We start from the raw sequence: 18,233 nt of genomic DNA, 5'->3' as shown, positions 1-18,233 counted from the left end.
CCACATCCAATCCACGAATAATATGCTAACAGTTTAATTTGAACTACGTAAAACATATAATAAGTAACTAAAAATTAGCATGGGGTCTACTTTTTTAAGAATTTAAGACTCATAAGATACTAACGATTCAATACCATTTTTAAGGATCTTATGGATCTTAATTAGCAGGTTGTGAAACCATGTTCCTTCTTCACGCGTTCTAAATATGTCAAAATGGATTCAAAACCGATTTAATAACCCACAAGTATTTAAATGGGTTATAACAAACTTAGAAGATCAGCATAATGGGTCACAAAATAAAAAGGTCAAAATAAGTGGGTTATAAATAGGTCTATTATGAACTCGTACAATCCACTTAAGACAACCCATTTAAAATGTCTTTATCCTTTTTTTTCCTTTTACTTTTTTTCTTTCTTTTTTCTTACGCACATCGGCCGACCCTGCGAGAGGCGGGCCGCCGCCACCCAATTGCCGATCACCTGCCCCCACCACCCGCCTCGTCGCCCGCTGATTTATTGCATGGTCGCATTGGTCTATACGAAGAAGTCGTGCTTTACCAATGATAGCCTCAACATGTGCTCGAACCACGGCTATCACTCTGGGACCTGTTCCATTCGACCGACTACGCGACCCATAAAACCGTTATTACTCCGTTCACCGGGGACCCGAGCTTTGTAGCGCCGGTGAACTTCAACCAATTGGCCCAAGCCAACGCGTGAGGTCGACCACATCGCGATGCTCTCTCATCTTCTCTCTTCGTTCCGACACAAATTAACTTTTCCATGCATTGTTGTTTCGGGTGGCAATAATAAAACATCCTCTTCAGCTAGTTTTCGAGGAATGAATAAATTCCCGGTTCACTCTTTCGAAATGATCTTTGATAATTTTAGCTACTAATCTCGTCGATCCCATGGCAAGACCCGATTCAAAAACCTCTGATCCGAGATTAGATTATTTCATGTTCATATCCACAAGGAAACATGATAAAAAAATGTAAAAAATACAACTTTTTATATATTTTTGCCAGCCTTGCCGATCTTAGAAGAAAAACAAATCAGATAAAATTCAGATAAATGAGAAAATTCATATTTTTTAAATTAAAAAAATATAAAATTTGTCCACAATCATTTAGTTATAAAAATTTTTCAAAAATTTATAAGAAGTAATTTTTCTTAGATTGGATTAAATATAGAAGTGTTTTAGTAATATGGATCGGGTCGGGTATGAGTTGAGAATGGATCGAATTGGGTATGTGTCAAGGAATTTGCACTACGCATAAATGTGTCATAAATGAATTAATGAGTCGGTTTGGATCGGACCATTTATGACCCAACCCGATCCACCCTTTGACAGGTCTAGACGCGTTTCCACCCCAACCTCCCCCTAATCCCCATCTCTCCCTTTTCAAGTGAGAAGGGTGGCTACTAAAGTAAACCCTCAGTAATTGTCGTAACCGAGTTAAGACACTGGTTAATAATGGCTTCACAACTTTTAATACATAATTATAGTACAGCCGTGGTGATATTAAACGAGCTCTTGACCAAACACGACCAACGGAATTTATTACAAACTTTCATTTTCGGCAACAAACAATAAATTTTTTGTTCGCCCAAACATGAGTCATAACGTGCTCTTCGTTAAAAAACAATTGGACTGGGGGGATTAGGAACGCCTCAGAAATCCCGCCGATGGATGCACGGGCACGGTGATGGATTACGACTCCACGTGTCGCCGTCCGAAGCACCTGCTGACGACGGTCTGGGTCAAGTGATTTCTGATCCGCAGGACAGGTAGAGAGGCAGAGGAATCGCTGTCTTACTTTCTCGTTATGGATGATCCGGTTTTATCCGCTAATAAAACGTTTCAGTGGAGGACTTTCGAATGAAGACTATGACAGTTTTGTGGGTTTGTCTTTTTTTTTTTTTCAAAGGTGTGGGGTTTCATGGGTGCCATGCGCTGTATTGACCGAGGGAGAACGGCCAAGTAGCGGGCGGGTGGCAACACATCAGGCGAGCGGGGATGAGTTTCATTCAACTGTACGGTCAAAAAGAGTAGTGTATGTCGAGCGCATATCAGACTTTTTAGGGGCGGACTCTGAGGGAGAGTTTTCTGGGACTTTCATGCATTTGGTTTACCGAAAACGATTTATCAACGGAAAACTATTTACGGCCAAATTCCCTATCTTGAAAAGTGAAAAACATCTTTTCGGAAAATGACTTCCGAAAGGCATTTTCCTTCGTCATGACGGTGCGTTTGTTTAATGAGAAATGAATGATTTGAAAATTAATGTAAATAATCGACTGTATTGTTTACAAAAATAAATAAACGAAAAATATTTTCTTTATACACGAAAATACTTGCACATAAATTACTGCCAATAATGAATATAATTTTCATTGATTGCTTATTTCAAGAGATATGAACGATTATTTTTAGGAAAATATTTTTCAAATCACTTAATTTTTGCGAAATATTTGCTTGGTGGCTAAGGGAAAGTGTTTTCTTTCTTGCTAGAAGTGGTAGTCATTTTTCCTCAATCTAAACTTTTTTGTTTTTAGTCCACGGTAAACATTTTACGTAGATCGATTACCTTTCCTTCATCCGAACATCGTAGGTCAAGAAATGATTTTTCGAAAATAGTTTTTCTTCGTACCTACGAACAATCAATCCAATTAAAAAGATAGTATATATAAATGAATGTCAAATAAAATAAAAACAAATATAACTTATATATTTTTCTTACCGCTACTTCCAGTCCAATTTAGAAAACCTGGCATTTCCTCCGCTAAGGCCACTTGGCTAAGAGGACTACCCATTTCTTCGCATAAGAGAATCACCCATCATTTCGAGACAAACAATATTCTTGTGTTCACTTTGATGCTTTCCGTTCGTCCATTCGTTATGTTCTTGACCCAAAAAAAAAAAAGGCATTTCAACCCAATTCGATCTTTGACCCAAAAAAAAAAAAAAAAACAATTCGATCCGATTAGGCCCTCAAAAGATTGGTCGGATCAATTAATGAAGTGACGTGATACTCCGAGAGCAGCCAAAGCAAAGATCTTCCTCTTGTTCCCCATTGACTCAAAAGCCAATTGAAAGTACCAATCCAATGCTTTAGCAAACAAACGACCAAAAGCATTTAGGGTTACACAGCTCCTAAGGTCCAACACAATTAAAGTTACTAACAGCATTATCGATCCGGCATGTTTATCGGACAATAGACAAAATGACACCGGTTCTTGTGGCCAGAATCGATACAAAGGGCTCATTTGCCTCGCCGCCTTCAAGGCAACCATCCGGGCATGAAGTTATTTGTGCTCGGTCCTCCAATTAAAACAGACGACCCCGGATCGGGATGGTATCTGCAATCCATCGTTCCAAAGAAAAGGCACCCAAGATTAACGGATAGAGCAACAGTTAGAACTGAGGATTTTCGTCAGGCACCACCTAGGCAGGCAAAACTAATCTCCTCGGACAACGCTAAAACGTGAGCTCAGCTTTGGCATATGTAGCCGTACACTTTTTTGCTTGTCTTGACATGGATTGGGCTTGGGTAAAGCACAACATGAGCTCAAGCCCATCAAATCCATTCCAGTCCAATCCTTCATCTAGATAAATTTCAAGACAAACCCAAACCCAATTTCTATCCAATACCACATATGAATGCAATTGTGGGTCGTGAATACTAAAACATGAGATGGGCTCAAGCCCATCAAAAATTTCCAATTGTCTACCCTACACAAGTTACTACTTGGAACTCATCAGAACCAAAACGAGGAGTGATCAGTAGTAAAACATGATGATGATTGGCTTGTCTAAGCATTACTTACCCCATTTGCAAAGTGGGTTCGCATTCCAAGGGATGAAAAAAGGCTTCACTGTGAGGCTGAGGAAGCGGCGGCGGTGGCAACGGCAGCTGATGACCGTATCCTCCGACTTCCTCGGCATGTTGGTTTAACTGGAGCGCATTCACTTGGTATCCTTCCATCAACTGAAAAGCCCATCACCCAAAAGTCCGGAAATCATATTCTGTTACGATGAACCATAATCATGCAGAGGGACGAAATCGGGATATCGATTTACTCGAGATGAGAAGGCGATCCTTCAAACCTATGATCCGATTCGAATATGATCATAATGTCAAATTTAGGCAAGGCGATGAGGTGATTCGTCGAATCATGATCCTTTTCGAACTTAAATTTTGCACACATGATGTGAACAGATCAAAGTTTTAATGGTTCATGCAAAATAGGAGTGATGAGTCCTACCCGGTCGTTCAAAGCCTTGTTAGCTTCGTGGAGCAACTGTTCCTGCGGGGGCAATTTCTGCCGTTAACAACTGACTGGCCATGAGATGAAATAAAGAGTTAAGAGAGAGAGAGAGAGTTGGGAAGAAGACACACCCGACGTTGAAGGTCAGTCAGCTGATCCAACATGTTCTGAGTCTGCAAAATCAAAGAAGAAAGTGAAGAAATCCGAATGCACGTAGAGTCGAAGAAGTTCATTGCGCGAAATCCTCGAAAACTCTAATTTCTTCGAGGTGGTTTGTCCTATCAACAGAGATAGCTACTCGACGTGGCTCCTGACAACAAGATCGATAACCTTAACACGGGATCAAATTTGCTAGCGAAAGTACGAACGACATAGCTTGTTGATTTTCGTGGTTAAATAGACAATTTAGAGAGGTATAAATTCGTAAAGTAGGATAAATTCTTTAAAGGGGGAGGTGCAAGATAATAGCTTTGGGCTCTTTTTGGATCATCAATGAAATCTTGACGACAGGCACAATGGTAAACAGGTCTCAGCAGAACAAGCCACAATGGAACATGTCTTAGCATATCTGTTCTCTAGAACTAAGTCATCCAAGTGACTTTTTCAAAGCAGTTTTTGCAATTCTCGCATAATCTGTCTTGACGAGTGCAGTGTTTTAGGAGTGCAACAGTCGAACGATTGCAGATCCACCCATTTGTTTTACCTCGGTTTGCTACTAAGTTAGACAGATCGATGAACATTAACCGCAGTGATTGACACGGTAACTTGGATTCATGATAATGACCTCAGGATGTGATTTGGATAAAATTCATGAAAAAATTTTACGTACTCTTCGTGATCTGATCTGCTTCAATGACGCATCTAACTGTCTCTCCAAGGCCTCGAGCTCTTTGCTGCTTAACGGGCCGAGTTCTTCTCCCATGAGATTCCTAGTTCACCATGACACAGATAAACCCCAAACATATAGGAAAGTCCACGCCTTGCGAAGGGTGAAATTAAATTAAGAGGACAATGGAAACTTCAATACCTTTGAGTTCGCTGTAGCGCTTCGTAACGAGCCTTAAGTCTCAAATATTCCTGCTGACAGCTTAACTCCTATGTGCGGACCAAAGGAAAGGCCAATAATAGTTAGAAAACTGATAACATTCGCAAGGTTCAAGCAATAGTTTCATTCTTGGTAACAAATATGCAGTACATATCTACAGATTCCAGTTTTGGCGTAAGTACTGCATAGACATAAGTTCACTAGACAGACATGGCGTATATCCATGCGTACACATTGCAACAGTCAAATTCAGTGAAACATGCACCACAAGCGGAGATTTAGTTACTCGACATTAATATGCACCGTTCAGTCCAAGTTTATAGGCAATTTCAATGCAGAAACTTCATAAATAAAAGCCCGATTGGTCGTACAACAGCCAATGAGGTTTAAACCCGGCTCAAGAAGATTGCAGACAACGCCGCATCATGAGTGAAGATACCTCCTCTCTTTGATTAAACAAATTGACAAGTAGCAGATGCTGAATTGCTCTTACTATGGTCAATGTCACAGTAACATTTCTTTCTCACAGAAACTATTTAAGGAGCTCCTAAAGAAAAGCATTTTACAGAACTGTTGTTCACATTCCTAAAGGATCAATAATATCCAAAAAAGCTATATGGACCAAGCTATTAGAATGCTTGGACGACCATCCCTTGCCTACTGGCTTACTAGGGTTTATCATATGATAGCAAAATGCGGCTAATAATTCACATTTAGCCCTTCTTTTTTCTTGCAAGGGGTGGCCACTGAGACTGCAGCACAGACAAAAGGAAAAGCGACCGCAACAACTATTGAAATGCACTGATTTACCATAACCAATCTATTTTGCTATCAAAGTATTCAATATAAAATAACACTTTTACACTAAAAGGTATTTCCTAATATCTTCAGGCCTTTTATTTCGTTCGTGCAAAAGAAACTCGCCGTAGGTAGACAAGCTCTGGACTTGAATTTCATTACAACTCTGACGATGTTTGCTTCCATGAAGTTACATCTTCTTATAGTATAAACACAATCGATTGTCCAGGTACTGGGGCATCTATGCTCGTGCCACAACCATCTATATTTTTTTTATGTCTCTTCTGCTTATCATTTGTCTAACCAACCCAAATATTCCTAAATTTACATTCGTTTTCACTTGTAAAGACCACATCCACTAAACCATAATCGTTACTCATTTTATTTATTTTTGTTGTAAGTTTGGCTTCAGGTTCATGATGAGTTTACTTCATTACAAAAAAGCTATATATGTTCCTTTCTATTATGGTGCTAAAATGTTAAATCATGTCTAAATTCTAACAATTTAATCTTTTGAAGCATTCGGCTATGATCCCGCAAATTTTTTAGAAAACATGAACTCCCCGCAGCACAGATCCTTTCAACTGCTTCCGCTCAATACCTATCTATCCACAAGCATGCAAGACAAGTCAAGCTCAATCAAGGACTAGTAGTTGCGCTGCGTTATGCATTTGCCACACCATATGACCTTATTTATCCAAACAATTATGGCTTGTATTTTCAGCATTGGCATGATATGTTTGTGCTTCAGATGCATATGGTTAATTAACTATAGCTCCTCATATGGTAAAAGACAGAGAAAACACCAAACTTTTGTGACCAGCAAGGTGAAAAGAGAGACGACATGAGATGAGAAACTAATCACTAGTTACTATCAATCGCTTCTCCTTACTCACTCATGCAAATTGGTCGAGTAGAGACCGTGCACTTTCAGATAATGCGATGTAAACGGATGTAAGTTTATTTAACTTTGTTGGCAAACTATAAACCATTCATAATAGAAAGTGAACAGACGTTTGTGAGTGTGTGCATAAGCTTCTCGGCATCCTACTTAATACGAGCCACAAAGAGGCATTGAGACGATCGGGACCGACAATCATAGGAAGATTTAGCTGATAGAGTATAGCTAAAGTATGTTCAGAGAGATATTACGATCGGCAGTACTATCCATTACCAAGGATTCTCTTGCGGACACATTCGGCTCCAGGGCTCCATAGTTGCACTTCTGATATCTCTCTAGTGTCTGGAGCATGCTACAATATTACCGTCACGAAAAATACGAGTTAGGAGTAGAATAGGCTAGAACATTTGATGGCTAAGTGGCGGTTCCCATTTTCATAGAGAAAGAAATGATCAACAAAAGCATGGAGTTATGCGGGCTACAACCTATATGTGGTGACAATTCTCAAATGCTTTTAAAGCACTCACTAGTCGCTGGAGAAGATAATAAGCTCCTTTGGGGGTGTCCAAAATGAGTGAATCAAAGTTAAGAGCAATTTACACAAAGTACCAGAACCGCTTTGAAAGTGACCTAATCTGAATCATTGTTCTGAAGATGTTATGCTAAGGTAGCACAAAAGCACATGAACAGGAGCCATGAAGACTAAGACTTTGGAAAGATTAATGAAAGCCTTTGAAAATATCACATTGGCTATTGATGCTCCCATGTTTAACTTCCAATGAAGCTATCGCTTGAAAATCCACTTATCGACGAAATGAGAAGGCAAATAAATGAATTATGGATTCATTAAGTTGCACAGATAAATGTGAGCTTTGTTTTATATTATCTCTTGTGTAAGTCACAAAGAAGAAGTACAACCAGACAGGTAATTGAATAGTTTCTGGCCAAGAAGGAAGAAGGCTAGAAGACAGGAAATTTGAATAGTTCGGTCTCAAGGGCAATTTGCATGAGGAGACGAGCAATCCCGTGGATAATAACAAGAATCGTTTTAAAAGACGCATCTTGAAAACTCTCAGACACAAAATCACACGCAGATGGAGATCGCATTTGAGAAAATCCATACGGGAATCATTAAGAAACACTCAATCACACCCGCAAACCGAGACGTGAAGAGAGAGAGAGAGAGAGAGAGAGAGAGGAAACCCTAGACTTCCATCAATTTCGGGAACATCAAACCCTAGGAAGAAAGTTGATGTCTGGATTAGATGTTCGATCGAATTGATTGCACAACATCTATGTAAGTAAGTAGAGAAAGAGAGATGGCTTGAAAACACAGCGGTAAGAGAGGCAACGATAACACAGAATAGAACAGTTGCTTAAGATTTGAATCATCGATTTAACGCAACATCTCTTGGGAAAAAAGATGTCTTTTCTGTCTGTCAAAACTTTGCTACCGAAGGAAAGAAAAACTGCACAAAAAAAACAGAGGGAAGTTTGATATGAACGCCCCAACAAGATCAAAACCTCTTCCTCAAGCTAGAGACCCTTCTATATCCAACAGATTCTGGAAATAAGGAAACAAAAAATCGAATGGGTCGGTCGAAAGATGGTTTCAGCTAAGATGAATCTTCATAATCTGCTGCAAAAATGCCAGCTTCCTTTTCTGTGGCCGCAGATTCAGAGAGGAAAAGGAGGGGTAGTTAGTCAGACACTCTCAACGATTTGAGTTTCACTTGAGACCCTTTTGATGGGAGGAACGGAAATGGTGTTGAGAGTTGAGGAGCTTTACCGGATCAGAAGATCTTCGCAGCAGCATCCTCAAAAGCTCTTCGTTTCATGATCCCATCAAGGAACCAAGAAGATTGGATTATACTGAGGATATGACCAAGTCTCAAGATTGGGAATTGTTTTCAAGGCAGTGCATCGGATCGCACTTTGAACAGACTTGCCATAAAAATGTCTGGTTTTACATTAAATTATGGGCCAAAGAAGGAAAAGAGAGAAGGAAGGGAAAAAAAAACTAGCCCAAAAAAAGAGAAAAGAGAGAAGAACACAAAACAAGGAGCCACAGAAGACTCAGTAGCTTCTTTCCATGGTTTCCCTCTTGCAGATCTAACATCAAAGCAACACTCAACCTTCTGAAAACGCCGAGACATTCATCAAAAAGGAAACAAAAACAAAACATCCAAACCTAGACATCAAAGAGAGGAAAAAAGACCCAGCATCTTTATTTCCTTCGAATTTTCAAAGAAGACTGAAAGAAGCAAGAACCACCCCAAAAGACACAACCTTGAAATAAATGAAAAGAAGCAGAAGAAAAGGTTCAAAACAACCAACATATGGAGAATCTAAGATGACCCAATAGAGTTAGCGAGAGAGAGAGAGAGGGGAAAAAATGGTAGGTTTCCCTTTGGTTTCCCTTGCTTCTTCTTCTTCTTTTTCTAAGCTTAGGAGGGAGGCTATACGAAATAATTTGCTCTTGTTTTGGTGATAATACCTCGAGCTACTGCAGAACTCGTACAGCTTTCCTCTATTGGAGAAGATGATGAGAGCAACCTCCGCATCGCAAAGCACGGAAAGCTCGTAAGCTTTCTTCAAAAGACCATTCCTTCTCTTCGCAAAGGTCACTTGCCTGTTGATCTTGTTCTCGATCCTCTTCAGCTCCACTCTTCCTCTCCCCATCTTTTCCTCCTCTCCCCCCTCCCTTTTTCTTCCTTTCCTTTTGTTTTTGCTGTTTTCGTCACCAGCCCACAATCCCACAAATTTGTTCACTTCTTCAAAAGAGATCTCCTCTCGGTTCTGTAACCCTTCTCGTGTCTAGCCATACTTATGCATGGTCTCTCTCTCCCCTCCCTTCTCTCTCTCTCTCTCTCTCTCTCTCTCTCTCTCTCTCTCTCAGGAAGCCTCTACACTGTAAAGTCAACAAAAAAAAATTTAGCCCTCTTTCCACTTTTTGTCATGAGGCGGTTCTTTGAGGGCAATTGCAATGTTAAGAAACCAGAACCACCCGAATAAACCAGACCCAAAGCATTCCCCTCCTTAATTAGTGGATTGGTTCGGGCATGTATTGCAAGGTAAGAATTTGGAAAATCGCTAAGGATGATTTGCGATAGAACGTTACTTAGGCTCGTTCTATTAGATCGAATCAATCACATATCAAAACGTTTATTTGCAGAGTTCATTCACAAGTTGAGTATGGCAGAAAAAAAATGAATTCTTTTGTCATTTATATAATGCGATTGGTTCTATTTATCGTATAGTTGGGAATAAGAGTCCGATCGGATGGTGGAGGACTGAGGAAGACGAACAACATCTAACGGAGATCAGAAGAGAAAGATAACGGTGAGCTACGAGTAGAGAGGAACACGTCGGAGAGGCTGGCCTGATCAATGCGAAAGGTCCCCGGTCAGTGCCACGTGTCAAGACGAGAGGTGGAGATCGTCCTACGATCTCCCTAAACGTGACCCAAGGGGAAGAAATAATTATAAATTAACTGAGGTATTGTATTGTTTTTTTAAAAGATACTCCATCGGTTTAGTGTTCATCCGTAACTTAAAACTTTGCTTCTCAATAAGTGAATAAAAAAAGTGACATTTCTAATATTCGGCATAACGTACAATTTTTTTTTATCTCATCTCTCTAACTTTTACTTTGCTAAAGCGAGAGTCGATCCCCGCACCTGCGATATTAGTGTCCCCTCCCCCCCTCAATCATTTTACCAGCAGGGCTGCATACTTATTGGCTACATTACAAGTACTATTTATCGAAAAAAAGGTTTGGAAAGTGGTTGATATTACCAATGAAAAAGATTAATGTGCACGTGCTCGTTTGACGTTGTGGGGCGTAACATAAGTAGCGTGTCGTATTTAATATCCGCTAGCTTCCCGATAGCTTGAATTAATAAGGAAAAATAGTTCATATGATATACTGAGCACAAGTTAAAAGTTGAAATCCTGTTACTCCCTTTCGTGTACATGCCCATTCTTCTTGTTATTTTGTATATTTTATGTCTCCCGTCGTCTGCTCGATTTATTTACGTCCAAATCCCATATCGCGCGCGAAAGGACCAACTTTCCACGCAAGGGGAAGTGTTACATAGCCTGTGATGTAGACATTGTTTGTCCATTTTCTATACCTTAGACTTTTGTGGAAAGCAATTTACTTACACATTTCCAATTGACTACGGGATCCTGTATTGCTTTGCCAATATCACAAGACTTTGGCTCCATTTGTTTCCCGAAGGAACGATTTGAAAAATTATTTTTCCCGAAAAAGATCCTTTGTATGACTTAAAATAATTAGTCAATGAAAAACGTTTGCATAACGGACAACAATTTATATTTAAATATTTTTGTGGATGATGAAAATATTTAGTTTTTCTTCCACTCATATGTGCAAGTAATACAAGTGATCATTTTTAGGAAAATATATTTTAAATTATTCGTATTTTGGCAAAACAACGAAGCAAAAACAGTTTTCTTCCGAATTTACAACTATGAAAAGACATTATTTTACAAAATGTTTAACAAAGTCCCATCTATTAAGTCAATTTTTGGAGAAATTACTAAAAAAGTCCTAAATTTATTGCAATTGTGCCAATTCAGTTCTATTTTTTTTTGTAGATTGAATCCTCAACCTCTTGCAATTATCCAAACTCAGTCCACTTGGTCGGCCGGTGATAACGTAGCACCACTAGCACTAACACAGTAATTTTTAAAAAAATTTCAAATGTCAATTATTTTTTAATAAATTTTATGTCATTTTTTCTTTTTTCTTTTTTTGGGGTTTGGGCTGGAAGCCTCCTGTCGGCGACCTTTGCCGGCCCCCGGGTGGGGGCCCGCGAGCCCTCCTAGGCAAGGCTTCCAGCCCAACAAATAAAAAAAAAGGAAAAAAATATTAATAATTTAAAATTTACTAAAAATTTTCCATTGTCAATGCAAATTAGCCAAATAAACTGAATTGGCACAATTTCAAAAAGGTTTAAGACTAAATTGACAAAAAAAAAAATTAGGACTGAATCGACATAATTATAATAGGTTTAGAACTTTTTTGGTAATTTTTCCTTCAATTTTCAATTGTAGTCTCATCCAATTTTGAGGTATTGCATCTATAAAACATATAACACTAAATATACAAGTTACAATATTTTTGCAACCCGATCATAGCAAGCAAACTCATGTGAAACAATTACGAGCATACCAGGTAGACACTTAGGGTGCAAATGAGCTCTATTTCTAGCTAGAAATAGATTTTTCTATTTCTATTCCCTAAACAAATTTCTGAGTAGAAATGCATGTTTGACAACAATATGAAATTTCTGTTCTCGGAACAGAAATTCGTTTGATAACAATATAAAATTTTTGCGGTTGGGTGACCGGCAAATGACGGCCGATGATCGGAGGCCGGCAACTAGTGATCGGCAGATGAAGACCAATGGTCGGTGAACGATAGACGTGTGACCGGCAACTGGCGAACAGCGGTCAAGATGCAAGAGAGGCAACTGGCGGAGGGTGGCGGACGACGAACGGTGGCCGGGACATGAGAGAGGCAACTAACGGAGGGCGCGGCTAGCGGCCCGATAATCGCCGAGCATTGATTAGCGGACGGACCGATGACCAGCAAATGGTGACCAATGGATGGCCACCGACAACCGGCAGCAAGAAGGCAAGCGAGAGAGGGAGATCGCATGTGAGAGAGAGGGAGTGAGCAATGAGAAAAATTCTTATTTCCGTTTCATTTCCAAAAATTTTAAAAAAAGTAGAAAATTTCTACTTCCCATTTTTGTTCAAAGAAAATTTCTACTTCTCATTTCTATTCTGAATCTATTTATGGGCCAATTTTTCCCTGAAAATAGAAAAATGAAATTTCCTTACTAAACGGATTTTTGTTCAAAACATGTCCCTTGTACAGAAAAATAGAAAAATAGGGAAATGTATGAGCGCTCTTAGGCACCAAAAAGAGAAGGAAAGAAAAGGCATTTCATGTATCGATTACGGTGACAATAACCAGACAACAACTCTTTGTTATCTCTAGTGACATTCGACTCTCGCATCTTCAGCAACCCTCGCCTAGATTTATAATGAACCTCGCCATTCATTGCGAACAGAGTCGTGACATTTGCCAAGATCTCTCTCTCCCAGTGTACTTGTTTAACACATAGTTTTCGAACCCAAAGGAACTAGGAAAAATTCAAAGACCGGTCAGCTAGGCGGAAGCGGAGGCGGCAGTCGCCGTCCATTACCCCCCTTCTCTCTCGCTATGTTTTATTTGTCTAATGTCGCAATTCCTGTAGAAACCTCGATTTCCCGTACATCGTATGGACAAAATCCAACACATCGTACTAATGGACACATCACTTCTAAATCGAGTTTTGGTTTATATTTTCTGAGACGCATGGAGGATGGGGTGGTGGTGGGGACCAGCAAAACAGCATCGATAGTTAGGAGGGCCACATGGGCTTTGTTACGATGCGGTGTGGTCCAGACGTACGGAAATGAGCAGGTCTCCGTGTGGGGCCCGGGGATGACAACAGAAACTGGATCGCAGATGGATCCGATGATGGCGACGGAGCCAAGAGAGATCTCGAAGCAAAAACGTTTCGCCGGCTACGAAGAAAAGATCGAAGACGCATGGGTTCGCCCCTTTGTACTTTTGAGCCTTGCTTCTGAATTGATGATCGAACCTTCCTTCCTACCGTTTCAGCTATTAGATCAACTGAGTTGACCCTGTGTCTGAAGGTTCCACTTTTGCTAAGTAAACGAGCCCTGTCAGCAAAGCCATGTTAGCAAAATCATTAGACAAAACAAATTACATAAGTGAGGACTCGCATTGAGTCAAATTTGAAAAAAGAGTCGAGGGATTTGATCGAACAGAAAAGAAACCTAGGTACTTAATTTTAAAACCGACAAAAATTCGGGTACTTACGATGTCATTATCCTTCCACAAAGATAATATGTTCGAAGGGCCTTTAGATAGGTGTACACAGGTAGGATATATTAGGCCATACGTGTGAAAAAGGGCATCAATCACTTTTGTGGAAAAACATAGGAATGGATTCTTCCAATTTTGAGGAGGAGGATTACATAGGAAATGGTAAATTGGATGGAGGATACAAAGGAACCACACAAGCGGAACTCTCCCCAACTTTCAATTCATGTTGGACCAAAGGAGTTACTCGCGGTACCCCGTGTTGTCTTTGTTTTCTCACTTACCTTGTACTATGTTCTCTCTTGTTTTGCCAGTTTACGTTGGGACAACACCGAGTACTTGGATTAAGATAATGACGTGGACCTCCTAGAGGCCAGGGCAGCTGTTTAATTGCAACCCAAATTCAATGTCGGAACTCCTTTGGTCCATCCAACTCTTTGATTGTAACAAGAAGCCCAACCCCGCGTTTCGTTCCTCCCTGAAATTGTTAGTTGACACCAAAAAATGACTGACATTTTGCTATAATCGGCAAATGATGGACTTAACGGATGACAACAGAGTTTGGTGAACAACAAAAGTCATTGATTAAAAGAATAGTTGATAACTTGTAGAGCATCGATAAATCGCCAAGGAAGTTATCGACATTAAACATCATTTATAGATGAAAACCCTCTTGGATGGGATAAAGTCAAAGGACATCGACATGCAACCGCCAAATAATGATATTTTCGAATATGAACTTCTTTTAGATGAATTTTACTTAGATAATACGTAACTACTGGGTAGTTATGCTTATCACCACCGATTTAGGATTTTGTTACTTCTTGTAACTAGGGACAGGACTAGGGAATTCTTTGTTTTGAAAATATGATTGTGAAGTTATCTCCTTACATTCCATAAATATTTGTAACCATCAATTGTAGACTTTTAAAATAGCCATCTCGTACTCTTTGTGAAATACCCCAATCCATCACAGAACACAATGTTCTTTGCAAATTTATCTTGTCATTTACTGTCCTGTCCAAAGCCAACAAATGATCCTTCGTGACTTTTGATGATCCCTACGTTAATCCATATACAGTCAAAAGGTATATTTCGGTGTGGATTCCATTTTGGTGGAACATCTTTTCGGACATATTCAAAGAAATTTCATTGACGCCTTTTCGAGGAAACAATCCTAAATACGAAGCCACTTAAGACTTTATTTGCATGGGGAGACACTACCATCCTACATAATCCTATGTTTTTTTTTTTACATAATCCTATGCTTAAAGGTGACAATTTTGTCCAAGCCCAAAAGTTGCGTAAAGTTGGATCCGAGTAAAGTCCTTTAACTGCTTTGTCTGAATTTCGAGAAGTAAAATTTAGGGGCATTCCCTTGAATGAAGGGAACAAAATATTTTTTCTCAACTTATGGAGTGATGGTGGGGAAGGTAGACTTCACGTCATCTTCGGATGGTTACCGTCGGATATGGTCGTATAATAATGTCTCGCGCTAGAGGTGAATCACATAACACAATGTTCTTTACAAATTTATCCTGTCATTTACTTTATTATCTGAAGCATACAAATGATCCTTCATGACTTTTGTTGATCTCCTCAATAATCCATATACAATCGAAAGGTATTTCGTTATGGATTCCATTTTGGTGGAGCATCTTTTCGGACATATTCGAAGATATTTCATTGACGGCTTTTCGAGGAAACAATCCTAAATACGAGGCCACTTAAGACTTTATTTGTATGGGGGAGACACTATCATCCTACATAATCCTATGTTTTTTTTTTTAAAACATAATCCTATGTTTTAAGGTGACAATTTTGTCCAAGCCCAAAAGTTGCGTAAAGTAAAAGCAAGCCGAGGTGGGGGGGACCACGCAGATTTTTGCGAAAATCCGACGGCAGAGGATCGATGCCGGAGTGGGGCCCGCAGGCACTTGGAAAGCTGTCAGATTACTTGCCATTTTAAGGTGGGCATGATGGAGATCGACATTAAATGTCGAGCGGACTTCATACTGAGAATGGCAAAGACTTCACTTCAAAGGGAGTCACGTCGCCGTTGTGCTTTCTCTTTTATCTTCGACCGAACGTCGTTTCACCGCCCCCTCAGCTCCTCCACCACTTCACCCCTTTCGTCCTTTTTCCTTCTTTCATGAGACTTTGTGAGGGGAGTTCTACGATTTTATGCTACCGTTGATTGCACTTCGTATTCAAATCAAATCCACGATCTCCTCGGAAGGCTGGCTTACTATTCATTTCTTTAACAAAAAATAAATGACTTTAAAAAAAAAATATCTTCTTATAAAAATAATTATTTATATCGCTTTCGAAAATAAATGAAAAAAAATATTATGTTTACCATCCATGGGAATGATTAAACATAAGTTTTTGTCAATAATGAAAGCATTTTTCATTAACTAATTTCTTCAAGAGGTACAAGCAATCATTATTGTAAAAATATGTTTCAAATCATTCGTTTTTTGCTAACCAAATTGAGTCTTACATTGGGGGCGTGGTTTATGCTATCCATCGATTCGGCACATAATCGATAAGGAATGATGGCATTCGGGACTCTTTCAATTCATGCGATATAGCTTTCCCCGTACATGATTTTTTCGTGATCGGTTATCATGACTAATTATTCCTTTTACTCCAATTTTGATGATGGGGGAAAACATCTCATTCCTATTTTTTTCTTTAATTTGATTTCGCCGGGATAGAAGGATTTGTCACTTAATTTGAGGCATAAAAGCGACAAAGAATTGCACGGTCAGTATAAGGCCTTGTCAATTTAGCTCTGAAGAGGCCTTACGCACTAGGGTGAGCAAGATGGACCGACCAAATCGAGAACTGTCTCGACCGAACCAGTTATTTTTTTTATTTATTATTGTATTTCTTAAATGTAAACCTACTAGTCCACTGGTTATTTTTTTTTATTTATTGAATGCGAACCTAATTGTAATTAATATATTAAAATTAAAGTCCGTGTTGTTCACTCTAACTAACAATTCATCGGTTTCATTGGACTACTCGGAAATTGGATTGGACCGATTGTCTGGTTCGATTTCCGGTCCTAGAAACTAGGAACCGGTCCTTTCGGTCGGGTTTTGATTTTTGAATGGGATTAGACGGGAACGAGAACCGGTCACCCCTGTTACACGCGACATTTGATTGGCGATGGCAAGAAGACTTTCTCGTGGCCATATTCCTTTGCATCTCTGGTTGGTCCTCCGTTGGAGAAGTATCATCGTTGAGTCATCTCCAACTCAGGATTAGATTTCAAAGTCAAAGTTTGATTTGTTATCTTAGCGGTTCTTGGCATTAACTTCGTACCAGATATGATGATTTGTTTTCTATCCAAGTTATCTTGGATAGTTGGATAAGTATAAAAGAGTGACCGGATCGAATTTCAACTTTACATTTTTCATCTTGTTGTCTGCGAACTGTGACTTTAAGTAGATAAATTTGCGACCCTTAAAACACCCTATTAATCTCAATGATCTAGTTAAGACACGAGTCAAAATCCGGATAGACGGCCCGAGCTTAGAATTGTTTGCACTTTGCGACGCGAGAATGGGATGGTATTGTGCGCTTGACCCACGTAGAAAAGCTCGTTCCCCATCGCTACGCCAACCCATGAGGTCCGAGCCGTTCGTCAATCAATGGATGCGTCGGCTAGATCACGGCCGACGAGACAAGAAATTCGACAAGTTATCCTCCGACCCTGTACAATTTCCCCTTCAACATTTTCCGGGAAATTTCACGTATTTCAAGCCATGAGAAACTAAATGCACATCGGCCGCTACTGTCGATCGTGAAAGGGGAAATAAATAGTGTTGGCTGCAAAAGGACGTGAAGTGGGTCCTGTTTGGTTACCGGGGAATAGAGGTAACGAAATGGCAATCATATCCTCGTTCTCTTCCAACATTATTTGATAGGGATGAGCAAGACGAACCGTACGATCTAAAAACCACCCGGACCGCACCGAACTGATTGATTCGATCCAATTCTCGGTTCCATAAAATTAGAACCGTTGATTTTCGGTCCAATTCTTGGTTCGGGAGGAATCGAACTCGGACCGACTATTTTTTATTTATCAAATATAAACTTACTAATCCATCGGTTATTTTTTATTTTTTAAATGCAACCCTAATTTTAATTAATTTATTGAAGTTAAAATCCATGTTGCTCACTACTGCTAATAATCCACTAGTTTCGTTGGATTGCTTGAGAACCGGACCGGGTGGTTCGTTTTGATCGATCTAGTTCCATGACCATCCGATCTAGTTCA

At 39.6% G+C, this 18,233-nt stretch overlaps 1 protein-coding gene across 1 annotated transcript; it reads right to left on the bottom strand.

Annotated features, from left to right (window-relative positions):
• Nucleotides 1-3,045: 3,045 nt before the first annotated feature.
• Nucleotides 3,046-9,985, bottom strand: LOC115739011 (agamous-like MADS-box protein MADS4). The gene is made up of 8 exons (XM_030671858.2): nt 9,513-9,985; nt 7,289-7,367; nt 5,299-5,366; nt 5,101-5,200; nt 4,403-4,444; nt 4,269-4,310; nt 3,831-3,991; nt 3,046-3,362 (listed from the first exon to the last, which is right to left on the bottom strand). Exons 1-8 carry the CDS (start codon nt 9,695-9,697, stop codon nt 3,284-3,286), a joined length of 756 nt encoding a protein of 251 aa, XP_030527718.1. The 5' UTR covers nt 9,698-9,985; the 3' UTR covers nt 3,046-3,283.
• Between the last annotated feature and the right edge of the window lie 8,248 nt (nt 9,986-18,233).

The sequence above is a fragment of the Rhodamnia argentea genome, chromosome 1, assembly GCF_020921035.1.
Source record: "Rhodamnia argentea isolate NSW1041297 chromosome 1, ASM2092103v1, whole genome shotgun sequence".
In the NCBI taxonomy this organism is placed as follows: Eukaryota; Viridiplantae; Streptophyta; class Magnoliopsida; order Myrtales; family Myrtaceae; genus Rhodamnia; species Rhodamnia argentea.
Note: the sequence above shows the minus strand (reverse complement) of the source record. Positions and strands in the feature narration are given on the sequence as shown.

Bases quoted from the DNA above. Each gene is read 5' to 3' on its own strand.
- LOC115739011 (XM_030671858.2), bottom strand. From the start codon at position 9,697: ATGGGGAGAGGAAGAGTGGAGCTGAAGAGGATCGAGAACAAGATCAAC. The intron at 5,367-7,288 runs GTAATGGATAGT...GTCCGCACATAG, and splicing joins TGTCCGCAAGAGAATCCTTG to GAGTTAAGCTGTCAGCAGGA. The intron at 4,445-5,100 runs GTACGTAAAATT...TTGATTTTGCAG, and splicing joins AGCAGATCAGATCACGAAGA to ACTCAGAACATGTTGGATCA.